This window comes from Nicotiana tabacum, chromosome 11 (genome assembly GCF_000715075.1).
Source record: "Nicotiana tabacum cultivar K326 chromosome 11, ASM71507v2, whole genome shotgun sequence".
NCBI classification, from domain to species: domain Eukaryota; kingdom Viridiplantae; phylum Streptophyta; class Magnoliopsida; order Solanales; family Solanaceae; genus Nicotiana; species Nicotiana tabacum.
This window is the reverse complement of record NC_134090.1, coordinates 79,751,079-79,778,037: the sequence shown is the minus strand read 5'-3', so window position 1 is coordinate 79,778,037 and position 26,959 is coordinate 79,751,079. Positions and strand designations below refer to the sequence as shown.

General features: G+C 37.7%; 1 protein-coding gene across 8 annotated transcripts in view; it reads right to left on the bottom strand.

Annotated features, from left to right (window-relative positions):
• Nucleotides 1–3,751: 3,751 nt before the first annotated feature.
• LOC107809215 (uncharacterized) overlaps nucleotides 3,752–26,959 on the bottom strand; it is a 58,722-nt gene continuing 35,514 nt past the window's right edge. For 2 of the 8 annotated variants that reach the window (XR_012696617.1, XR_012696618.1), the window contains exons 7-13: nucleotides 23,812–24,015; nucleotides 23,473–23,676; nucleotides 19,289–19,438; nucleotides 17,945–18,247; nucleotides 8,102–8,534; nucleotides 7,903–8,010; nucleotides 5,529–5,786 (exon numbers count right to left, since the gene is read on the bottom strand). Coding sequence is in view for 5 of the 8 variants with exons in the window: in XM_075225236.1 (XP_075081337.1) it covers nucleotides 3,874–3,926; nucleotides 5,602–5,786; nucleotides 7,903–7,993; nucleotides 8,102–8,534; nucleotides 17,945–18,295; nucleotides 19,289–19,438; nucleotides 23,473–23,676; nucleotides 23,812–24,015 (1,671 nt within the window). In the remaining 3 variants the exon portion in view is untranslated. Of the gene's footprint in view, nucleotides 3,927–5,528; nucleotides 5,787–7,902; nucleotides 8,011–8,101; nucleotides 8,535–17,944; nucleotides 18,296–19,288; nucleotides 19,439–23,472; nucleotides 23,677–23,811; nucleotides 24,016–26,959 lie in introns of those variants that run through there. The other 6 variants (XM_075225238.1, XM_075225236.1, XM_075225240.1 and 3 more) reach the window with 6 other exon arrangements.

Here is a 26,959-nt window from a genome sequence, read left to right as displayed (position 1 = left end):
TGTAAAAATATTAAAAAATATCTAAAAGTAAAATTGTGCAAAGAATTTTAATTATAATGTGAAGGAATGTAGCAGCAGTTTTGCCTCCTTAGACTTTGAAAATTTGATACTCAGAATATAATGCGTATTAAAGAAACTAAATTTGTATTCCTTAGTAGTTTCTTCTAACATAAGAACTCAAGAAAAAAAATTAGAAATGAAATATAAGATTTAAGAAGGAAGAATAAATATATTCTTCAACGTTAATGAAGAATCACATAATGTGTTTTAAGAAGAAGTATTTTTCTCGTATCTTTTATTTACTTCAAATGAAAACCTCTAGAAATTAATCATTTAGCATGGTTAAACAGATATAAATTAAATTCTTAAAGTAAATACAATTATAACATCAAAGTGTTGATTGCTAGTTCTGGATGCTAAAAATCAGTAGTAACCTTCAATTTACATGATATATCAATTATAGAAGAGAGTTGTAAGTTGCATAAAGTTTAATAGTAGAGCAATTACATACCTATCTGCAAATGAAAGAAAGAGGATACGTATAAGGAAATCTACCTCATAATTGATTCAACTATTCGTTTTCATTTTAGATTGTTACCATGACGTGTGGTTGAAAACTCTATTTTATTTATCTGAAGGAAGACACCCCTTCGAATCAAGGCATCGATTAATTTTTTTTTTTATAAGTAGTTCTTTCCTCTTGGACAAATAATTATTAATGAATAAACACAACTAGTTAGAAAATCAGTATCATTTTGGTATTTATTTATTTATTATTGTCTAATATAAATATATATTATTAAAAGGTTATTTTATTAATTTAACTTTTTAGGTTTGGGCTTCCCACTTTTAATATAGTATAGATATATATATATTACATTACACAAGAATAATATGATAAATTACACAAAACACCTTATAATATGATCCAATTGCATATGCACTAAAAATATTTGCAAATACACTCCTTCTATTTCAAATTCGTGCAGTTAGACTACTTATACCTTAGAAATCGGCACAAATATTAGTTTGAATGATAACTGTATCTTGTAACCAAAAAAAACAAAAACAAAAAAACACACACACAAATTAAGTGTTTGGATTGAAAACCATGAAGTATAACTGTAAATAAGTGTACTAAATCAAATAAGTGAAAATCTAATTAAAATTACGCTTGACAGGTCTTATGAGATTTCCTTCTTACTTAATAAAACACATCAATTACTAGTATTAGCATTGCATTTAGACCATGTAAGATGAGTTGTATTGTGAAGAATCTAATACTTATTTCTCATATTCTATATAGTTTTTTTATTCTTCCTCTTAAAATAGTTTAAATTTAGGAATTTTTACCTCCTATAGCAAAGATTAACACCTTATTTATTTTAAATAAATACCATTTAAAAAAATTATATTCTATAGATACCTTTTAATGTTTATAACAAAATATTTAATTTTGGTTACCTCCTATCCCTAATCCACTAAATACGCTATTCAGTTACATTATTTTCTTTCTCTCTCTTCTTTAATACATGTCATTCTCTTCCCTCATTCCCTGAAACATGAGTTACTATTAGAGCCAGATTCCCTTGAAGGAACAACAAATTTTGTCAAGTACGACTGGAATGTGAGGCCTGCTACTTGAGGCTCAATCTCATGGTTTCCTTCAATAACCATCATCGGAACTCTTGAGATCAGCGGCTCCATAAACCTGCAACTCCAGTTTATTCAGTTCAAATTTCTCTTTTTGCTTCAATTGGTAATGCACCAAAAAGAATCATATTCAGATTAGCTTGTTTCAAATCCAATGACTTCCAATTTTTCACTTTATTTTCCATTTTCTATCTCATAGGAATATATAATAGACTCTGTAGCAGTTCGTCGTTCCACAAGGGTATCAATTTGATGAGCACTCATATATTTCATTGTATTCATTGTCTTTTTTTTCAATGCAATTCAATGTATCTCGCTGTATTCCATATATTTCATGGTATTCACTGTCTTTTTTTTCACTGTATTTCAATGTATCCCGTTGTATTCTATGTATTTCATTGTATTCACTGTCTTGCTATATGCCATGAATGTATTCATATATATATTTTAATTAATATAATTTATGTATTCAGATGTATTATATAATTTCTCTGAAGATTACTATGTTTTTTGGATATTTTTCGGTTGAGAATCTTTTTTATAACTGGAAATACAAAATTTGTATGATATAATTGAGTTTGTTAAGTTATATTAGGAGTCTATTATGTTAATTGATTCACTTTCCATTTAAAAACATTGTAATCCCCTGTTTCACGCCGTGAATACAGTCGAATACAATAATTTGTCCAGCTGTAATACCATGTTTCACGCCATGAATACAGTCGAATACACTCGAATACAACAATTGATTAGTTGGACTTCCCTGATTCACGCCTATTTTTGCTACAGTATTCATGAATACATCTTATAACAACAGAAAACGTATCTACAATCCGTAATATAGCAAATAGTATCTATAGATAGGTAATTACCACTAAAAGATAGTGTTTTATGAAAATTTCTCTTAAATTTACCTAGTAAGATGAACTTCCTCTTGTTATAGGACTTCCGCTATATAAGGGGTTTAAGCATTTGATTTTGAAAAATAAGGATATAACACTTATATTTATGTAGGATTTTCACATATAATGTGATGTTTAGTTTTAAAAAACTCTCCTATCATGCAGTGAACCAATACCACCACATGAGTATACTTTCTTGAAATATGTTCCTGAGTAAGTTGGACATGAGAGTCTAAAAGCTGTAGCAGAGGGTACTGTATAACAAACATAGGAATTGGTCCTGAAACAAAGAAATACAGGACCAAGGATAGACAAGCTTCCTTTATAAAACAAACTCATTCTCAAAGCCTTTTTTAATATCTTTAAAAGCCACTTTTGTATAATGATCCTTGAAATTGGGGTTAAACTTGCCATTGTGCAACTCCTGCAATGCCATCAACTAACAATCATAGCCGAGAATTTGAGGATCAAAGATAACTTCGAGGTCATCTAATAGATGATAAAATTGTCCAAACTCTAGAGACCAACATCATCTGCATCATAATCTTTGATTCTTTTACAATAATTGCTCCGTCCTCCAGATTGTCTTGCGCCCCTGAAGGTGTTAATAGAACATTAAAAACGCTTTTGATGTTTTCATCAATGTATCCACATATTAAACTCTTGAATGTCTTCAGCAGTCAGACAAAATTCCACATGATCATAACTCCACATATCACTAAGAAAATTGAATACCACAGGAAGTTTTAACCCCACAAGGGTGACTGTAAAGTGAATATCCTCTTCTCATCCCTATGGCAAGCAAGTAAACTTAGCATATCATGGCTTCAGCAAGTAATTACATTGCATTTTGAAGTATCTAATGGACAAGAAAGGTCCAAAAACAGAAAGATTAGCACTTTTAAGCCCAAACTCCAGCGGTATTTGCAGCTTCGTTCCAAGCTCAGTGGCAACAACCTTGTGCTCTCAAGTACTCCAGAATCCAAGCTCAGTGCCCTCCACTTCATTTTGCCACCATACACGCAAACTTGTTTGACTGTCTTGTTACTTGAGGCCAAGTTCATACTTGCGCTTCTTCCTCCAAGCTTTTTTCTTGTCAGCTATGGCACGTCTTTTGTCCAGAGGATCTCATTAATGGTTGCTGAGATACGCTCAAAGCCATAGGGATTTGAATGGAAACTATGCATATGGATCCAACATCACACCATTAAACTCAAATCCGTATGAATACTGATAAAACTCACCACTGTAATTCTCAACACCATAGGGTGTCAGGGTTAAAATTCGGATTTGTTCAAATCTGCTTCTCACAGGCCCATCATTGAACTTCATGTGGACTTGGTGAACCATGTTGATGGACCTCAGGAAGAGCTGTGGTAGCTAAGACTTGAATGATAGTAATAGTGACTGATGCATCGCGGCGGAATCACGGCCGAGAAACATCAGGTTTGATACAAATTGCAATAATTCCCAGATTGGAATCGCCATGAAAACTAAAGATTTCTCTAGAACAACGAATACAACAACGACCCAGTTGAATCCCACAAGTGGAGTCTGGGAAGAGTAGTGTGTACGCAGACCTTACCCCTACTTTGGAGGAGTAGAGAGGTTGTTTCCGATAGACCCTCGGCTCACAATGATGGTAAAGGACAGTGGAGCAATAATAAAGGAAGTCAGAAAGATAACACCAACAACGTGATAACCAGAAAGCAGAAAGAAAAAGCAATAACAATAAGCAATAACAATGGCACAGCACTACAGACACAATGGAAGTAATAAGGACACAACAAGAGCCTTTAGCGTCCTAAGACAAAACACTATCAAGCTAGCCTCCTACAACCTAACCTGCAACCCTATAATGAAGTAATATGGACACAACAGGAGCTACTAGCAGCCTAAGACACAACACTATCAGACTAACCTCCTACCTCCTAACCTACAACCTTAATGTTCGACCTCCACAGCTTCCTATCAAGGGCCATGTCTTCGGAAATCTGAAGTCGCACCATGTCCTGCCTGATCACCTCTCCCCAATACTTTTTAGGCCGCCCTCTACCTCTACTCATACCCGTCAAGGCCAGCCATTCACACATCCTTACGGGGCATCCATGCTTCTCCTTCGCACGTGCCCGAGCCATCTAAGCCTAGCTTCCCGCATTTTGTCTTCTATGGAAGTCACACCCACCTTCACCGGATATCTTCATTCCTAATCCTATCCAGCCTAGTATGTCCGCACATCCATCTCAACATCCTCATTTCTGCTACTTCCATCTTCTGGAACAGTGCATAAAACAAGAAAATTACACGGAAAAGTAAGAGAAAAAGAAAGATTTCATTTCATTAAACATGCAGCAAAATGGGAACTATAACTGAATATAAAGAGTGTAAGCATAATCTAGATCACGTGGACGTTGGTTACATCACCATCCTAACAAACTGTACTAAGGTGATAAAGAAATAAACCAAGAATTTGGGTAAACTGTAAATAGATGAAAAAACAGACATTACTTTGGAAGCTCACGGTAAGTTGCAACTGAATCTGCTGGAACTACGGAAAGTATACCATATTATACTCAGTTCTCCTCTCACTATTTAACGAACACTCGCTCACCTTGAAACACATAATAAATTTATAAGAAGCTCTGAATAGTGAAACGCATAATAATTTATCTGAAGCTCTGAACTTTGACCATGCTACAGATCCGAAACAAGTTCTCACAAAAATAAAATTTGCAGAAACTTTATAAAGGAGAAAAAGTTGCACTGAGTGTGATTTTACTTTTATAAAGGAGAATAAGAAATACACCTTGAATATATCTAGTACACATTATATACAAAAGTATGAATGAAGATCAAAAGGAAAAGAAACGCCAACTGCATTGTGTTCGTTAACACCTGGTCTAGGCTCTCTCATTACGCTTGGTGGAAATAAGAAATTAGCTCTACGAGTGATGAATCAGCAAAAATGCCACGGATTTTAACCAAATAATGGAATTAAATTAATCAAATAAATAATACTAAAAGAATTACTGAGAATTAAGGATACTTCTCTCCCAGTCAAAGACGCACAACTTCTCTAAATCTTGGAAGGAAAAGAACTGCGAGTATAATGAATTTCTTTCTAGCAACTTTGAAATTACAACAAGAAGCATTTCGCAAGCCTGATTTTCTTCCAACTTTTCTGCATCAGTGAGCTCAGAAGAATGATCTTTCCATGGTTGGTAAAATGACCTGTTCAACAAAGATTAACATCAAATATGGCACTTCATATATGTATCTCAAAGCAGCAGTTAATTATCAGAAAAAGGTAAATTGGGAAAAAGAAAATATCAGCCTATATATTCTTCTTTAAAAAACCTACCAGCCTATAAATTCGTTGAACTACATGGTTATTTGAAGTTTCTTGTCCCGGGGCTTTGGTATAGTGGTAAGAGCACGGTGCGTGATGTGGGTTAGGCGCACGCCACGGGTTCAAACATGTTGCTGACAAAAAGTTGGTATTTAAGTGGAAAGGATAGAGGGGTAGGCCGATTATATACTGAGTTTCTAATCGTGTGCCACTGCCCCCCCGGAATTTGTCCGTAATCAAAAAAATACCAGACTATAAGTTTATTGAAGTAACTTCTCTCATAAAATCCAGACATAATAAAACCCCATCATCTTGCTAAAATCAAATCATTTAAGCATCTTGTCCTTAATTGTTTTGAACTACTCCATGCTATTGCTTAGTTTGTTTATGCAGTGACCCCATATTCATCTGCAGATTCTCGACGGGGAATGGAGAGAGAGAGAGACAGCTCAGTGATGGGCACAGACAGTAAAAACTGGTAGGAGAACTTATGATTTGGAAAACCTATACTCTGAAAGAAAAGAATTTACACTAGTGGAGTGTAATGTTTATGGCAATAAATCCCAACTCTATAACATCAGCATGGTGGAAATATAAAGACGTAAAAAGAGGTTTCACATAAGACAAGGTTCTGCTTTGTTAATTCCTGCATATTGCTCTACTAACAGTCTTCAGAGTCTTTGGACTAGCCAGTAATAGTCTAGAAAGAGAATGGAGTAACATAGACATCACAAGCACTAGAGGAATTCTTGAGGTGTACATATTTCTACGCAGCAGCAGGAGATTTAACAATGAGAGGCCATCTCCCAAAGCACAAGAACGAAACTTCAAATGGCTAGCAGAAGTACATCACATTGGCATTCGCAGCACCCAGGGAACAAACAGTGCTTTACCCCTAGATGTCCAGTCAACTGTTGTTCCTCAATGGGGGTGGTGGGTTAGTATTTTTGGTTTCTTTTCTTTTCATTTTTCTCCCCAGAAAGAAAGTGTATCTCTAGAAAGCAGAAAAGGGCCAAAACTACCCCTGAAGTATGGCTTAGGAAATACCCTCCGTCCACCTATTGAGCTAAAATTGCCCTCAACATTATCTTTTCGGCTCAACTTTACCCTTATGACTAACGGTGCACTCCAAATTTAAAAATGTTTATTTAATTATTACATGGCAACTTCTTGTTGGCCCACAATAAAACACTAACCCTATTAAGAAAACCACCCATATGTAAAGATCCCTGGCCCATACCCGGTTTTAATGAAAAACCCCAACATCTCCTCTTCCTAAATACATACGTGCATCTTCTTCTTCTTTTAACCTGGTTTTAATTTTTGCCAAATCTCAATCCTCAATTCTCAGCTATCATCCTTTTACATAACTTCAATCTTCTAACTTAATGTGATTGAACTCTACATACTTGACCAATCAAGAAACAAATCAACTATCCGTCCAAATTCCAATAGCCACTAACGGATCGATCCGCATTTCTCAATCTTCATTCCTGGTTTCAATTTTCGTTAAAGATTGAGTCTTTCATATTCCAGTTACAAAATTTCAACCGAAATGGTCTGTTTTCAACTGTCCCCTTTTTGAAATTGAAGCAAATGAATCAGTTGCACAAGAAAAAGGAGAGAAGGGAATTTGCAGAACCTTAACTGAAAAGAAAGAAAAGATGCACGTATGTGTTTAGGAAGAGAGATGCTGGGGTTTTTCATTAAAACCGGATATGCGTCATGGATCTTTACATATGGGTGAGATTTTTAATGGGGTCAGTGTTCTAATATGGGCCAATAAGAAGTTGCTATGTAATAATTAAATAAATATAGTTTAAATTCAGAGTGGGCCACATTAGTCATAAGGGTAAAGTTGAGCCAAAAAAAAAACATTGTGGGCAATTTTAGCTCAAGAGGGGGGGCGAATGGTATTTTTGGCCCTAAGCCTATAGTTTAGGGGTGGTTTTGGCCCTTTTTCGTTCTAGAAAGTAAAGTAGAGAGCGGTATATGTACCATCTCCAGGCAGGATTAGCTTCAGCAGGGCAATTAATCTTTGAGCAGAGGGTTGCCCACTGTACTGCATCGCCAGCTAAGATGTCTGATTCTGTCAAACAGCAAACACTTAATAAACAAGTCGGCCATTAGTGTGAAAAACAGGAAGTTGTCTAAGTGAACAAAGGAGAAAGCAGTATTGATAAGCTTATGAGGCTACCTGCTGAGGAAAGACTAGATAAAAGCAGCAGACAGAGTGCAGAAACAACAGATGGAAGTACTATATAGTTTGTGCATTGTAGCTGTTGCAGAAAAAAGATGGATGAGGCCAAAGTTCCTTCACATGCAAATGCCCTGTTGGTTTCCTCACATCTTTGCTCATTCCATTCCATCAGAGAAAGCAGATTATTGAGCTTAGATCTGTCAAAGGAATGACACAAGTCCGAATTACTGAATCTAGGGGAAAGCTTTCCAACAATCACTGATGCAGCAAGCCAGCGAACAAGCATTGATATCAGAGAATCATCTGTTTCTTCCTCAGCTTGCAGTCTCACAATGCAAGCAAAATTTTCCAGCCCGTGGATATTTTCAATCTTTGGCTGCAAAGCAATTAAAGTAGCCCATCTAACAAACTTGGAAACCTTTTCCTTGTCCTGGAAAAATATAAAACAGAATTAACTTACAAATGATTTGAATATAGAAAACCATACATACACACCAAAGCTAGTGATCTCCAGAAAACCAGTACTAAAGATTGATGGGCACAACATATGAATTCATCAGGATGCTTAGGCTTACGCATTTCAAGTCAGGATCTCATGATCTGAATATCTTGCTACACTTACTTCAGAACTCACTGCCCTCCCAATTTTTGGTGTAAAATAACCATATTTCAAATAAAAGTAACTCTAGAACGGATCTATATCACCAGAATACTCAAACAAAACCTACATTAATCAGCTAAACACAACCAATGAGTAGCAGCATTTCTGTGAGACCCAAAAGTGATCAAGCCAGAAGGGAGCCTTGGAGCAACGGTAAAGTTGTCTCCATGTGACCTATAGGTCACGGGTTCAAGCCGTGGAATCAGTCACTGATGCTTGCATCAGGGTAGGCTTCCTACATCACACCCCTTGGGGCACGGCCCTTCCCCGAACCCTGCGTGAATGGGGATGCTTCGTGCACCGGACTGCCCTTTGCCCAAAAGTGATCAAGCCAAGTCCAACATCAATGGGAACTCTAATGTGAAAGATAGTTTAACCTTGTATTGTGGAATCCAAAGACAACAACAGGGTCAATTCTTTTCACATGCTGATGAGTGAAATATTGATGCCATCTATACATGCTACTTGTATCTTCTTCTAATCCTGTATGAATGCATATCAATCCTAACATCCGCATTTCTATGACGCTAATCTTAACTGAATAACAAATTGCTTTTGTTCGTACCCTTCTTATGATCAAATGGATTATTGTAAGTCCGGATGTGAACAACTGAATCCATCAAGCAAGGTACTAAATGGACCTCATCCAGTGGCTTCATTAGGTGCATGTTTCTTTTCTTTCCTTTTTTTCATTAGGTGCATGTCTCCTGAAGTTAGTTGTTGTCCTTTGCTAGAGCTGGATTTTAAGCCTTTTTGGTATATGAAGACAGGGTAATTTGTTCCATACGTGGAATTGTTTGCACATATAAATAACTCTTCTATGTGCGAACGTCATTTCCGTTCACGGTATATTTCAGAATCCATATGATTTCCGGCTACATTCGTTTCCAAGGGAGTGTCTGCATAGCGAGAGAGAGATGCCTAACTCACAAAACCATAAATTTTAAAAGGAGCAAGGGTCTGATTCCAGTTGACTAGCTTAACTGGCTCGTCCAATCAGTTCTAAAAGCAGGGTTAGCCCTGGTGTGAGCATAGTGGGAAAACTATATGATGGCACCATGATGTCCAAATCCATCAAATAATGAAAAGATAATACAAGTTAGCTTCAGCAGACAAACAAGATCAATCAGTAGAGCAAAAGATGCTGTTTAACTCGTCGGAGAGAACTATCCTTGATGGATGTGAAATTGCTTATTCATATCATCATGCTACAGGAAAGAGGTCAACCAACCAATAGTAAGTAAAGATGCCTTGGAGAAGACATCAAACAGCAATGGTAAAAGACCACAACAAGAAGAATAATTGAGACCAAAGACCGTGAAAAAAGGGCATAGTGCTGGGAACACTTTAGTTAGTCTTTTATAAAGATAACAAAGGAAGACTGCTTTCTCACTGTAATCTTGCAATTATCATTTATTTTCCGATTAATATTGAATGTCATGGTTTAACTTAATAGGATTTCCAGAAGAAAAATATTGACTTGGAATAGTTGATTAAATCAGAGTAAAAAATATTGTTAATTATATTACAAGGGGGTCTAAAAGTGACGCGATATGCTACTTTTGGTTTATTGTGTGGTTGGCTAACGTATACAAACTGCTAATTTGTGATAAGATGAAAGATATTCCATTTTAGGAAATGAAAATCAAATTTGATACAGCTTAAAGAGAAAAACACAATATCAAATTCGAATTGGAAGGAATGTAAGAATATTTTTTTTTTGAATTGGTAACTATTGTATATATTAAAAACATCAGTCCTATGTACTGAAAACCAAATTTACATGGAGAGGATTAGTAGATGTTCTAATTCGAGACCTAGCAAGATCCTAGTATGTCTATGATTGTCAATGTATCTTCTATGTAAATCTGTTTGCACCAAAAACAAAAAAGAAGAATACAATTGAGTTTGATCTTCTGCACTGGATTGCTTCTATCTTCAAAACATCTAGCGTTCCTTTCCCTCCAAACTGTCCACCAGATACAAGCCGGGACAGTCCTCCATCTATCTCTACTAGTTGCTTCAGCTCCAGCTTCTTCCCAGCTATAAAGGACATCTTTAAGCCTGTATGGCATTGACCATGAAATACCCCTAAGACTAATAAAGATTTTCCATAGTTGGTCTGTAATCTTGCAATGTAGAAACAAATGTGTGACAGTTTCAGCATTTTCCCCGCACAGAAAACATCTTGAGCACAGAGAAATTCCCCTTTTTATGAGATTATCCTGGGTTAATACCGCCTCCTTTGCTAGTAGCCAAGTGAAGCAAGCTACCTTGTATGGAATCTTTGTTTTTCATATATGTTTCCAAGGCCATGGGTCCACCTGTTGATTATTATGATTCAAAATCTTATATGTGTCCTTCACCCGGTATACCCCTCTGTTGTGCCTCTTTCACCAAAGTGAATCAAAACCTTCTTGTAATCCTTTAAATGCTTCCAGCTCTTTGTAAAGGTCAGCTAATCTTGTTATCTCCCAGTCATTCAACTGTCTTCTTAGAGCGATTTCCCATCCTTGATGACTCCTCATATCAGCTACTGTCTTATGCTGGTTTTGTGCTAAACCAAACATGTTGGTGTATCTTTCCTTTAAGCTTCCGTTTCCTAACCAATTATCATTCCAGAATGATGTGTTCCTTCCGTTGTTCACTCTTATGGAGGAGTGATTCTTCATTATAGGCCAAAGTTCTCTGATGGATTTCCACACACTTACTCCATATGATGTTCCGACTTTTTTTGACACCCAGTTATTTTCCTCACCATACTTTGCTTTGATCACTTTGCCCCATAAAGATTGGGGTTCTTGAGAGTACTTCCATAACCATTTCATTCTAAGAGCCTTGCTATGATTCTTCAAATTCCTTATTCCTAAACCACCTTGTTTTTTATCCATTGTGAGTGTCTTCCATTTAACTAAATGAAAGACCTTTTTCTCCTTATCCTTACCAAAGGTATGATCTTCGGAGTTTGTCCAATCTCTATAAAATGTCTGCTGGAATTGGGAACAAAGACATCATATAAGTAGGAAGTGAGTCTAATACTGAGTTTATTAGAACTAGTCTGCCCCCCAATGATAGGTATTGTGAATTCCATCTTGACAGCTTCTTCTCACACTTTTCTATGACTGAATTCCAGATTTCTTTTGATTTGGATCTTGCACCAAGAGGCATCCCAAGGTAAACAGTTGGTAGGGACTCAACTTCTCCTCCCAATATCTGTGTCAGTTGCTCCATGTTGTTAACTTCATTAATGGGAAAAATATTGCTCTTTCTCCCGTTGATGTGTAGTCCTGAGACTCCCTCAAATAAGACCAAAATGATTCTTAGCAATCTAAGTTGTTCCTTTTCGGCATCACAGAAGACTAGAGTATCATCAGCATATTGGAGATGTGTGATCTCTAGATTGTTTGTCCCACTCCTGTTTACCTCAAAACCTTTAACCCATCCACTGACTTTAGCCGTTTTGATCATGTTGTTCAATCCTTCCATGGCTATAATGAATAGAAAGGGAGATAAAGGATCACCTTGTCTTAGACCTCTGTGTGAATGGAAAAAACCTTTAGGAGATCCATTTATGAGAATGGAGAATTTTACGGTAGATATGCAAAATTTCATCCATCTATTTCATTTCTGCCCAAAACCCATTATTTCTAACATTCTGAGTATGAAGCTCCAATTTACATGATCATAGGCCTTCTCAATATCTAATTTGCATAAGATTCCAGGTTCCTTCTTTTTTATTCTTGAATCCACAGCTTCGTTGGCAATCAACACTGCATCTATTATTTGTCTTCCTTTGATGAAAGTCATTTGTTGAGCATCGACAATTTCCCCTACCACCCTCTTAAGTCTTTCGGTTAAGACTTTTGAGAGCAATTTGTAGAAGCTCCCTATCAGATTGATCGGTCTGAAATCTCTCAATTCTTTCGCACCTGTCTTCTTTGGAATCAAGGCTATATATGTTGCATTGAAGCTTTTCTCAAACATCTTCTGAGAATGGAAGTTGTTGAAGGCCGCCATGATGTCTTCCTTCAAAATGTCCCAGCACTTTCTGAAAATACCCATTGTGTATCCATCCGGACCTGGGGCCTTGTCACTTGCACACATCTTCAGACAGGTCAAAACTTCTTGTTCCTCAAAGTTACTCTGTAAAAGCTCCCTTTCTGATTCAGAAATTCTTGAGCTATTTTCGAAATTGACCGTTGGTCTCCACTCTTCAGGCTCTTTGTATAACTCCTTGTAGAATTCAGTTATCTCAATCTCTATTCTGTCTGGATCCTCGACTACTTCATGTCGAATCATTAGTTGATCAATGTTGTTGTTTCTCTTGTGTGCATTTGCAGTGCGATGGAAAAATTTTGTATTTCTGTCCCCTTCTTTGAGCTATAGAGCTCTTGATTTGTCTCCATACAATTTCTTCATTCTTGAGTTGTTCTTCAATCTCCATTAGAGTAGCTACTTTCCTCACTGATTCCTCCTCTGTCAGCGCTCTTAGTTGTTGTGTTGTCTCAAAACCTGCTAGTTGACTTAGCAATTTTGTTTTTTGCAGTCCCAAATTACCTTCATAAACTCTGCTCCATTCTTTTAGCTTGCCCTTGAGAGCTTTTAACTTCCAAGCTAAAATGTAATCTGGTCTTCCTGAGAATTCAAAAGATGTCCACCAGTCTCTAATTCTGTCATCAAAACCTTCCACATTCAGCCACCAATTTTCAAACTTAAAGTATGATTTAGCTTGTTCCCACGCACCACAGTATAGAGCCACAGGTGAATGGTCCGAAATCAATCTTTGTTGGATAGTTTGCTTGATGTTTCTGAAGCTTTCATCTCATTCTTCTGAAATGAGAAATCTATCAATTCTTGAAGCGGCTGTATGATTGTCCCCTTTGAACCAAGTATAGTAGCCTCCTTCAAGTCGTAGATCTATCAACTCCATATCTTCTATAAAATCCGAGAATTCCACCATCACTTTGGACCTCCTTGAACATTCCCGTTTTTCAGAAGGGTACCTTGTAACGTTAAAATCGCCACCAACCGCCCAAGGACCTTCCATCAATCCCCTCACTGCACCAATTTCTCTCCATACTATTTTCCTTTCTATTCTACAATTTGGGGCATACACTCTTGTTATGTGACATTGAAAATTCTGTAAAAGAGCCTCGAACTTGCAAGTCAAAGTGTATGCACCAGTCTGTAACACCTCCCCTTTCCATACTCTGCAATCCCATAATAACAAAATCCCCCTCTCGTGCCGCTAGCTTCTAAACTTTCATACCTCACCCATCTACCACCCCAGATTTGACTGACTATTTCCTTAATATCCCCCTCAACTTTTGTCTCTTGCATGCATATAATGTCTGCCCTCCAGTTCGGCACTTGACTTTTTATTATCTCCCTTTTCTTCTTGTCGTTTAAACCCCTTACATTCCAGGAAATTACTTTAATCTTCATATTGAAATGATTGATAGATCTCTTCCTCTACTCCTTTTCCCGTCACTCTTGAATTTGACATCAAACGAAGTTAAACCTTTTAATTCCAGTGATCCTTTGAATCTTTGTTTCTTCACCTCCAACTCTATCTCCACTCTTCTAACTTGTCTGCAACTGTCAATTTGCATTAACAACTCCAATGCTTCTTCTTCATTGCCTTGAAAATCTACTCCAAACATTTTCCCCAATTTGATCATATTTTGATGGACCCATAGTGTTGCATCCATGTCTTTATCCATTAAAGGATTGTGTTGCTGAACTGCTATAGGATTCACTTCCTCGATTTCTCAATCTTGGATAGAGCTAAAGTGCTTTAGTTGTTCCAAAACACATCCAACTTGATCTTCCCCCGTAATTGTGTTTATGCTCTGCTCCCCTGCCTTCTGTTGCAGTCTTGCTATCTTTGCTCCACCTTCTGGCTGACTGCAGCTGTTGAATGTTGTCTTTGTCATACTTTCAAGGTTTTCATTGGGGATTGGATCCCCGGGAGTGGACTCTATTGCCCCCAGGTAAGAAGGTCCTCCCATTTCCTCAATACAAGGCTTCAGCCTAATATCATCAGAAAACTCACACGAGAGATCATTAAAGATGACTTGTGCAGCCAAGTCGGAGTCATAGGATTTCAGCTCGTTGTTTGTCACTTTACTGCTCTGATTCATCGAACTCGAACCTTGTGTAAGTTGCACATTTGCCTTTCCTTTATCAGTGTTTTGCAATATGGTGCACCCCACTTGATTGTTCAAATATCTCTCTATTTCAAAACATTGTTCGTTTTCTTGCATCTTCAGCTCATATCTTATCTGTCTTTCAGCCCAGATTGGGATGAAAAATTTGATACCGTCTCTTACAATCCCAACCTCATTGGGAGTCTTTCTGCCATCACCAACAATTTTAATTCTTGCCCACTTAAGATGATTTTTGAGATCAGTTTCTTCTTCAGTAGCTATCCATCCCCCACAGAGATCTCCTATTTCTTTGAAGATCTTTTGTGACCATAGATGTAAAGGAATCCCCATGGCTCTAATCCAGCATGTTTCCTCGATTTGTGAGTTTGGAATGCATCCAGCAGTATGACTCCACCATTCCAAATGAAGCTTGAACTTTTTCCAACTCCATTCTCCTTGCATAATCTGCTCCGCCATGAATCTATTTGGAAATTCAAAAAGAAACATGTTGCCTGTCATTTCATACATGTTTACTCCATATCCTTTGTTCCATGACGCACTAGCCCATCGCCTTATGTCTGCTAAAGTGGGTCTCTCATTGATTTCTTTCCCAAAAAACCCGACAATGCATCTTTTTAGTAAACCAGAATCCTCGCTACCTGTCGGTTCCACAACAGAGATATCTCCATTGTTTATGCTGACCTTTGCCTCTCGAAGGGTATTGGATTGTCATTTACTCTCCTTGATTGCTTTGACATAAGGGTAGTTGTCCACCGTGATTTTAGGTGGGACTGTGGGATTCATTTTGGGGGTCTGATGTATGAATCTTTCTATCTTAGCTGCTATGTCATTCCAACCTGCATTCAAGGCTAACTCTGGAATTATAATAACAGACCTCCCTTCTCCCTTCAGTGACAGAATGCTCATGTATCTTCCGTGAACGTTGAATTTCCTGGTACAGAAATGTTCTGTCATATGTTCCTTGCACTTCCATCGCTTCACTAAATTCATTTGATCTTTCGACGCTTCTTTAAGTACAAAACAAATCCATTCCATTACCTTTCTGCCCATGGATGAACGTCTCATCATGTTGCGGCTTCTCTCCACCCATTCGAACCATACCTCTTTGTTGGAATTCCATCTGGTGATGTCAAAAGATTTGAATCTTGCGTTGAAATAAATCCGGTTGTCTCCCATATTGTACAACCCAACTGTTCAGGTTATGGAAATTATAAGGAGTATTTGATGGTCATCACAGTTGAGCTGTTGAGGTAAAAGAAACTGAAATTTGGGCCAAAACAGAGGTTTCCCGCTCCCGGAAAAATAAAAGTCGTCGGAAATCTGAAAAAATTGTACAAATCTGGTCGGAATTAACAGTAAAGGAAGCTGTCCAAAAAAAAATTTTGAAAAGCTGCCGGAAAGAGGCTCACGCGCCCGGCGCGTGGGGGAAAGGACCGCGCGTGGAGGCTGCTTCGTCGGAAAAGATTCAGTGGAGTGGTCGGAATCTCGGGGGTTGTCTAATGGTGTTCATGGAAAGCTAAAAATTCTTGTACTCAGGCTCCTCGGCGAGTGTGCCTGAGAGCTAAAAAGTTTGTGCTCTAAAGTGTTCCTGATACTTTTTGAACAATTAGAAATATTGGTGGAAAACCTAGGGAATCGAAATGTCATTGGTTGCCATGAGCTAAAACTCACTGTCATAGGCATTGGAATGTAAGAATATTACTTACAATTAAGTGTGTATCTGGTTTATAGGCGGGTATAAAATTCCAGGACCCTACATCTAGCACAAGATTTTACTGCTTTGGACAACTTTAATCCTAACTCATCACAAGATACAGAAAAATGGATTATGACGTCTCTTATTATCAGAACTCATTAGTCCAACATTTATCTTTGAAAAAAGAGAGTCAGCACCAGTTTCAAGTCAAAGTGTTTGCACCTTACTTTAATCCATCTGATGTGTGCCTACCAATCCAAAAAGAACAGATGCGTGTAGATCAGCTTGTTAAATGCTCAAATTTAATGGGTTAAATGAAATGCTAACGGATTACAGCGTATCTGTTCCAGTTACATCCCCAAAGAATACAGAAGATCAAAATACTATAACAAGTTTTCTATCATGATCAGCGATTAAAAAAGCGCTCGCTTTAAGCGAGAAGCGAAGCGAGGCGTCCAGGTAAGCGCTTTAGGTCTGTGAAGCGACTCTGGTACGAAAAAGCGACCGCTTCTCTGTAAAAAGCGAGAGAAGCGACCGCTTCTTTGTTTAAATTAACCCAAGCCCTATTGTAAACCGTAAATACTATCTGGAGTTCAGAAACAGCAGCGAGACTAGGTTTTTCTTCAACAAGAGCAGCGATTTCTTCTTCTCTTCTTCATCAACTTCAGATTTCTGAAATTATCTCAAGTTCCAAGGTTTGTTCTTCTGCTTTCTTCAACAGCACAGGTATGTTCTGCTTCTTCTACTTTTGATTTTCAGTCTTCTTCTTCTTATTCATTCTAAACTTCCAAAATGCTGGCGAATTTTTTTTTTACCTTCGGTTCTTTCTCAAAAAAATTTTGCCCAATTTTTCCAGTTTCTGCCCCCAATTTCTGCCCAATTTAATAATGATAGTGGAATACAAGAATTTGACAATCTTGTAGAAGAATAGGATGCTCATTTTGTGCTTTAATTGATGCTACTCTTTAGTTTTTTAATTGAAGTATTGAACATTTGCTTACAATTACATGTGTTGTCTATGCAGTATTTATTTAAATTTTTTTTTTTTATTCCGCTTCACTTAAAAAAAGCGAGCGCTTCGCTTCTTGCTTCTCGTGAAATGGGGCTTGTCGCTTTTCCTCGCTTCACGCTTTTCACAACACTGATCATGATATTCCTACACCAAAAGCACGAAGCATCCAGTCTCGCACAATTGCATTTTTTTCAAATTTCAAAGCACATTCCATGTTTAGCTTGCAGCAGAAGCAGGAATGTATACAAAGCTTGATATCAACAAACACGTAGCTTATAGAAGGAGTGAAAAGGGGGTTTACCATTTGCAGAATATTTACTGGAGGGGTGCTCATAAGTACAGCTTCAAGTCCAATCTGTGCAACAGGACTTTGCCTTCCATCACAGCATTCATCAACAACTTCACATAACTGAAGTAAACTCTCAATGGAGATGGTGAAATGCGGTTGATAAACTTTCCTCTTTTGGGATATCTTAAATGCTGATGTAACTATTTGTAGAATCAGTTTAACAAGTTGAGTCTTTCCTTTAAATATTTCAACACGTTCAACTAGCATCTTGTATAGATTGCAAGAGAGTTCCACAAGTTGCTCCAAGGCATATTTCTGCATCCACTCAATAGTATGTCTCGACAAAATTACTTCATTGAGTGCCTAAACAATAAACGTGTGATAAGCGAATAAAGTATAGCAGTGTACACAAAAAGCTATCAGGGACATAAAACAGTTCAAGATGCAAAAGGGTAAACAGTGTTCAGCGACTCAGCAATGACTTCAATCTGGGAAAAGTACCACGAGATTTAATGCTTTGGAGGGGCTGAGTCAATCTCCACTTTATTGGTGGTGAAGGAGAGCAGCAATACTGAAAATGAATTGAGAGTATAATGTACACTGTCTGACTATGGTGGAAAATGATGTGGTACACTACTTAGAACCTAAATCTGACAAAACTTGGCAAATACCCAAGGATTAGAACCTAAATCTGACAAAACTTGGCAAATACCCAAGGACATCGAGGTTGATGCATGCAAGTTTTTCTTGTTGTGTTACCCCAGTTCAGACGATCTGAATGGAATCAACAAAAACACTTTTAACCTCGGAAACCCAAATTTCTTGATTGGTATTGGTGGCTACAGTCGACACTTGATCCATAACTTAACTTATCACCATCCAATGGTTTAGAAGTCAATACCCATGTCTCTTACTCTATTTCAGCAGACTGGTACACAGAATAATGAATTTATAGGAATTGGAGACTTCTCTAAATGAATATGTACATAAAATACTAACATGATTAATATATTTGTTTGAGAAAAAAGAAATATTGATCCTTTTGACTGCCTAAAAGTCCATATTAGAATATATATGCATATAGGTGCAAACTCAAATATCGATCTACTATATCCCAGCAACACTCTTCAACTGTGAATACATTGTCATGCATCCTAACGTATAGGTCATGAATGAGTTTAATACAGAAACGTCCTGCTACTGGCACACACTCAAGTCCATATAAAAAGCCTTCTCCATCCTCGAGAGATAATACAGAAACGTCATGCATCTAACGGCATAAAGAGTCGAGATAATTAAAAAGAAGGGAAAGAAGAACTAGAGATTTTTATAGTACTTAATAAAAGGAACAAATACCTCTAGTATAACAGTCAACTCAACAAATGAATCACTTCTGCACGGACTCCAAGAGAGAGATGAAACGACACAGGATGACCATGAGATCAAGCCACATTGTTCAACTAAGTACCTGGCCATCTTGGGTATTCCAACAGACTTCTTCACTATCTGCAACATAAACCATCTGACTGAATTCAGCTCTTGCTTAGGAGAGGCTCACCACTCTTCCGAAAGAGAAACATGATCAAGTGAAAAAACATCTATTGGATGGAGACGGTAAAAAACAAGCTCCTATAAACGAAATTAAAATTTATGTTCCGCATTAAACCAACAAACTAAAGACCCACATTCTTATGACACTATAACTATATGGAACAAGAACTTCATATACTTAAAGAGGAACAAACTTGCCAATACGTGCACTTCTAGGATTTTTTAAGTTAATAAGTTTATTGGTGTAAAATGTGAACACAATGTTAACAGTTCTAGTTACAAGATTGTATAAAAAGCAAGGGATAAATGTACTTTCATTGTAGAAGCTTACTATCACTTCTTATCTACTGGATGCAAGGATAACCAAATGAGCAGATGAATCTATGCCCCCAAATGACACTTCTGAGGTAACATGCCAACAAATGCTTCATTTTCAAACTGATATTGAGCTTGTTCATAATGCATGCAAGTGGAAAAAACTACATAACCTCAACCTCAATTAACATAAAGCAAGATAACAACAACAACGACCCAGTAAAGTCCCACTAAGTGGGGTCTGGGGAGGGTAGTGTGTACGCCGACCTTACCCCTACCCCGATAGGGCAGAGACACATAAAGCAAGAGAAGAAAAGAAAGAAATTAAGTTGTAAACAGTAATTCCAACTGGAGGAAAGAGACCAGTACAACACTCTTGCGCGATTAAACTTCTAAGAAACTCTGAATGACTCCAATTAATAAGAAAATAAACCAGCAATTATTATAGCAGTTTGTTTCTTGCTTTTGATGATTGAGTCTGGCAATGAATATGGAGGTGTTGGTAGCAGCAATTATGGCACTAAGGTTATCAATGTAATATGCATGGTAAGAATGGTAATCATCACAGAATCCAATCTTTTTTGGTAGAGGTGATTTTGAAAGGGGAAAAAAAGAGGGGGGGGGGGGAAGCTGGTGTTGATGGCGACAATTCACTAGTCCCTTGATTTGTTTCTCCCCGGCCACATAAAAATTTATAAGAGCCCCACTCTTGTACAGTAGTTAAATAAGCTTAAAATACAGCAAAAGGAGTTTTTTGTTGATATGGTAAATAATTTTATTAATAGAAGGGGAGAACCCCGTGTACAAGTAATATACCGCAAAAAAAAGAGAACCTACACCAAAATATTGTTCTCAACGAAAGACGCCAAATCATCTATACAAATAGACACCTCATGGGTACACCAAAAAGAAACTATAGACAAAAGACTATTTTGCAACTCTACAAAACCTAACTCAATCCCTTCAAAAGCTCTCTTCTTTCTCTCTTTCCATATCATCCACATGATAGCTAAAGGATCAAACTTCCACGCCCTTGGACTTTTCTTCCCACTCATGTCGTCCCATCTTTGCACTCCAAACCAATTAAGGACCAAAACCCACAGTCATGAAGCCACTCGACAATGCAAAAGGAGATGATCAACATCTTTCCCCGAACCTTTGCACATGAAACGCCAACATAGGTGATCTTCCTCTTCCTCGGATTTTCGCTGTCAAAATCACGCCCCTCGATGCCAGCCACACAAAGAAGCAAACCTTCCTATGCACCTTAGGGACTCAAATAGAGCGACTTGGAAATGTGACCTCCTCCCTCCTCAGTACTCTCTCATAATAAGCCTTGACAGTGAACCAATCATCTCTACTCACTTGCCATCTCATCTTCATACATCAGGAATAGTCTGTGATGTATTCTGCCTGTACAAAAGTTCAACCAAGGTTTCAAATTCCCCCAACAGTCAATCTTGGAGGTCCCTCCTAAATCTCAAATCCCAGTGAACTTCCCCCTCATTAAACATGTGAATCTGTCGGACTGTCAGCTCTCTTGGCACGAAACTCCATAAATGTTGGGAAAATCTTCCTTCAATATATTCTCACCACACCATTTATGCTCCCAAAAATGAACCCTGCTTCCATCCCCAATCCTAAAAGTAATATTTTCACTAAACTTTTCCCATCCCTTCATGATGCCCCTCGCAAACGGAGTTATTATTACTTTTGAGCTTCTAAACTGAAAATAACTAAGCAATTAGCTTCAATTAAAAAATAGATAGTAATCAGAACCTAGAAGCATAAAATAAAAGGCAACCAGAAAGCTCAACAAAGCAAGCAAGTAAACTAGTACCATGGAAGAGACAATACTTGTCTTTTGGGGGGAGACTTACATTGGTTAACAGTATGCTGGATGGTATACCAACCTATCTGATGTCTCTTTTCAAGATGCCAGTAGCAGTGGAAAAGAAGTTGAATGCTATGAGAAGTAAATACCTGTGGGAAGGTAACTCTAACAGCAGGAAGTTCCATTTGATTAAGTGGCAGGAGGTGATGGAAGGAAAAAAGGAGGGGGTTTGGGTGTTAGAAATTTGAGGCTGCATAATCAAAGCCTATTGTTCAAATGGCTATGAAGGTATAATGATGGAAGCAAGAGGTTATGGAAGCAACCTGTAGAAGCTAAATATGGGAGGAAAGATTTTCGGGCTCCATGTGCAATAAAGTCCTCTTCTTTGGGGGGAGTTTGGAGTACCATTAGTAATCTCTTGAATGAGTACAGTCAGCTTGTGAAACTGAAACTGGAAATGGCCACAATATTTTATTCTGGTCTGATCTATGGTTGGGTAATGAAAGCTTCACATCAAGACTTCCAGTTTTATATAGTTGCTCCACAAATAAAAAGGAAAGATGGCAGATTTCTACTCAATCAATGGGTGGCAGCTGATCTTCAGGAGGGGCCTTAATGACTGGGAAATAGATGAATATGCACAGATGATGCAGAAGGAAAGATGGCAGATTTCTACTCAATCAATGGGCGGCAGCTGATCTTCAGGAGGGGCCTTAATGACGAGGAAATAGATGAATATGCACACATAATGCAGTTGCTGGACAATGTCATATTGGAGGATAGTAGGAGAGATTCAATAGTATGGGCAGCAAACAGAGATGGAAAATTCACAGTTAGCAGATGCTACACTTTGTTACAGAAACAACAAGGAATGTATGAGCCTGACTAGCCACGGAAAGCGATCTGGAAATCAAAAGCACCTCTAAAAGTAGCTTGCTTTGGATGGGTGGCAGCAAAGGAAATTTGTATGACTCAGGAGAACTTGCAGAAAAGAGGAATAATTCTTATTAACAGATGCTATATGCGTGAAGAAGATCTTGAAACTGTCAACCATCTATTTATTCATTGTAGAGTGGCAAGACAATGTTGGGAATTCTTTCTAAATTTGCATGGTGTCAGATGGGCAATGCCTCCTAATGTTAAGAGCTTGCTGGAAACTTGGCAACTTCAGAAGATGGCAAAAGATAAGTTGTCTGTGTGGAGGACAATTCCTTTATGTGTGCTATGGACAATATGGCTAGAAAGGAATAGTGCCTGTATTGAAGAGAGAAGACAGAACATCTCCAGGATTAAAAATAGATGTTTACGAAGTTTGTATTTTTGGTGTAAAAGAAGTGTTATGGAAAATCTGGAACAATATTTAATTTTTTTAGAGGAGTTAGGTGATATGGGTTTAGGTGATTTGGAATTAGTTGATATGATGTAAAAGAAGTGTTATGGAAAATCTGGAACAATATTAAATTTTTTAGAGGAGTTAGGTGATATGGATTTAGGTGATTTGGAATTAGTTGATATGTAGAAATTCTATTTGTAACCCAGCTGGATTGTTTGCTTTTCTTGGTACCTTTAATAAAATCTTACCTTACCAGAAAAGCTCAGCAAAGTAAGGAAGAGACAAAAAATAAAGGAAGACGAGAAAACATTGCCAACCAGAAGAAAACACATGACATATTACCTGAATAAACAGCTTCTTCAGTTGTAACTAAATAATCACTAACACACCAACAACAAAAGGCAACAAAACTTGGAAACTTAAGCAAGACAAATAGACTCCTAAAGGAGGAAGAGAAAAAAACAAACAAACAACAACAACAACAATAAAAGATGGGGTTTCAATTACCTGAACAATCAACTCCTTTGATTCATGACTAGAAATAGGAGAAACATAAAAGCTCAAAAGGGTCTCAAAAATGGCATTTCTAATATATATTTGAGTATCATCATTCGCATTCAATCCTGAGTACAACAGACGTAGGATCCACAGCCTCTCTGCTATGAAATTAGTTGAGCTACTCCAGAAAAAATTCTGGAACAACGGTATACCCTGTTAAAAGATCAGAGGGAAGAAGAGAAAGGAAAAGCACTGTTAGACAAATTAGTCAGATGATGATCAGATATGACTGGATAGTTGATCTTTATGACAAACGGCACTTAAAAATTTCCGATACTGAAGATATACCTTCATATTTGCACTTGGAGAACGCATCAGATATGCACTTATTGCTGAATAATGGTCATGTGAAGGATCCAAAAGTACAAAAGAAGCCTCTGCAACAAATACGGCAGTAATGGATGAAATCCTTTGCCAAGGCTTTTCAATACCGTTTTGCAAGTATGACATTAGGAGACGAAGACGCATCACGTCCTTCCTCTTCTGACATTTCTGCAGCCAACAGTAAAAACATATAAAATCAGGACATGTTACTTCTATTGAAGAGTCAATAATGCAGCTCTGGAGAGATATCAACACCTTTTCCTGGCATATAACCAACCAAGATGACTGGTTATTATGATTTGCAATTGATAGTTACAGATTACTCTTATCTCTCTTATATAGACAGATAGGTATCTTTTATCAGACAACATTGGATGATACTATTTCGTTACAAATCTGTCTGTGTATATACTTGCAGGCATGGCCACAACATCTCACCTACCAAACTTTTAATTCACAATACTGGCCTCTCTTTATAGCCTTTGTTTGAGAAGCACCAGAAATATGCATAGGCTAGTAATTGTTAAAGTCTATGGTTCCCAATACCTCTTCAGATAGAATCATGTTTGTATGTAATTTTTTTTTTTTTTTTTGGCAAGAGTTTATATGTAAGATTCTTTTCATTATACATCGAGTATGAAGGTTTTTCATCACATCAATAATTTATCAACTTCGTCAAAAAATAAAGAGAACTGACTACAAAAATAGAATCTGAACTGCTAGAAAAGCACTTGAACTTATTGGATAAAAGATACTCTCAACACTCCTGAACAGAGACTACGTTAAATAAATAGAGACAGAGAAGTATTGAATACGTACAACTATAAATTTGGAGGCCTATGAGGCACTCTTCCACCTACCCCTTGGCCAATTTTACCATTTCTTAATTTCTCCTTCTATCCCAAATGGATGTCATTTTCGCTTCCCAAGTAAAGGAAAGAATGTTTTACTAAAATAATTTAATATACCCTTTGGTCTATTGCAACTTATAGTACTTTCGTTACTTTGTGGATACAAAAATTCTATTCAATGAATGAATTGTTTGTATTTAATTCAGCTATAAAAATAGATCAAACTGACCCTGAGAAAGAAAAAGTGATAAAGAAAGAGGGATATAAATTTAAGTTGCCGAAGTTGGTAGCAAGTGGGTTAGATCTTAGAGTAGACATAATGGAGTTCTCAAGAGATTCAGATTCACCAAAAAGAAAGGTAACTAAGTTAGTCAATTTTACATGCTTCATTTCTAAATATGGATAAAAGAGATAGGAGTCCATGATAAACAAACATTGAGTACTTCCATGTGAATGGTGTTAGTGATAAGGCCCCCGGGCCCAGTATTTTGGAAAGCGTTAAGCGCAGAAAAGCGACGAGGCCTCGCTTCACCGAAGCGAAAAGCGCGAATCGAAGCGCGTGCTTTTTTCATGTTAAGCGCAATTTAACACATAAATAAAAATAAAAAAATAGGCATAGATAAATGGCTAAGAACAGTGAGCACTAGCAGAAAACAGAAAAACAGAGCAATAAAACCAGAAAAACAGAGCATAGTTTTAGGGCACAAAAACAGAGCAATAAACCAGAAAACAGAGCATAGTTTTAGGGCACAAAAACAGCGCAATAAAAAGTGAAAAAAATAGAAAGAAGAAGAGAAAAATAGGGCAGAAGAACAGAGCATAAATTAGATGTCTAGAACAGAGCAATAGAAAGTGAAAAAAATAGAAAGAAAAAGAGAAAAAGGAGTTGAACAGAAGAAGAAGAAGAGAAGAAGCAGAAGAGAAGAAGAGAGAAGAAGAAACTTACAGAGAACTGGGGAAGAAGCAGTCGTTGGAGCAGCAGTCGTCGCTGGAGTTGGAGCAGCAGAAGAGCGTATGTTTATTTGGCAACTTACGGTTTATTTGCCAAAAAATTTTAAAAAAAAAACCTAGCAGATGCCTTCACGTCGCTTAAGCACGCTTTTTTGTGCTTTTTCCATCGTGGCGCTTCTCGCTTAAGCGGTTACAGCGTGCGCTTTTTTTATGTGAGTTGCTTTTGTAGTAGAAAAGCGATAGAACATCGCCTCGCGTCGCTTCAGCGCTTAAAGCGAGAAGCGAACGCTTTTAATAACACTGCCCGGGCTTGATGGTTTCTCCTTGGCCTTCTTCCAGCTTTGTTGGGAGGCCATCAAGGGGGAGTTGATGGAAACCATTGAGTACTTCCATGTGAATGGTGTTTTCGAGAGAAGTATCAATGCTTTTTTTATTACTATTGTTCCTAAGAAAGAAGGTGCATCTTGTATCAGAGACTACAGGTCTATTACTCTCGGGGGGAGCATTTACAAGATTATTTCTAAAGTGCTTTCCAACAGACTCAAGAAGGTTCTTGACGTGTCTGTTTCGTCCTCCCAGAATGCGTTTGTGGAAGGTAGGCAGATCCTGGATGCTGCTTTGGTGGCAAATGAGCTTGTAGACTCTTGAAGGAAAATTAGAGAACCCGACTTACTATGCAAGTTGGACCTTGAGAAGGCTTTCGACCATGTCAATTGGGAGTTCCTGGATTTCATTATGATTCGGATGGGGTTTGGGGCAAGATGGAGGGAATGGATCAAGTTCTGCATTTCCTCAATCAGATTCTCTGTCCTGGTTAATGGTAGCCCTTGTGGTTTCTTTGGCAGCTCCAGGGGTCTCAGGCAAGGTCACCCCCTATCCCTCATGCTATTCATTCTAGTGATGGATGCTCTGAGTAAAATGATGGATCGTGCAGCTGGCGGAGGCTTCTTAAGAGGATTTTCAGCTCCGATGGGGGTGCTCAGTGCCCGAAGAGTCTCTCATTTGCTCTTTGCGGATGACACCCTAGTTTTCTATGATGCCGATATGGATCAGTTGACCTACCTGAAGCAGGTCCTGCAGTGGTTTCAGATAGTATCTAGGTCTCAAAATCAACCTCGGCAAGTGTGAGATTTTCCTGGTGGGTGAGGTTGCTAACATTGATGTTTTATCTTATGTTCTCAGATACAAGGTGGGATCCCTTCCCACTACTTACCTCGGTCTCCCATTGGGTGCTTCGCATAATGATACTACGGTTTGGAATCCAGTGATCGAAAGGGTTGAAAAAAGATTAGCAGGCTGGCAGAAACGGT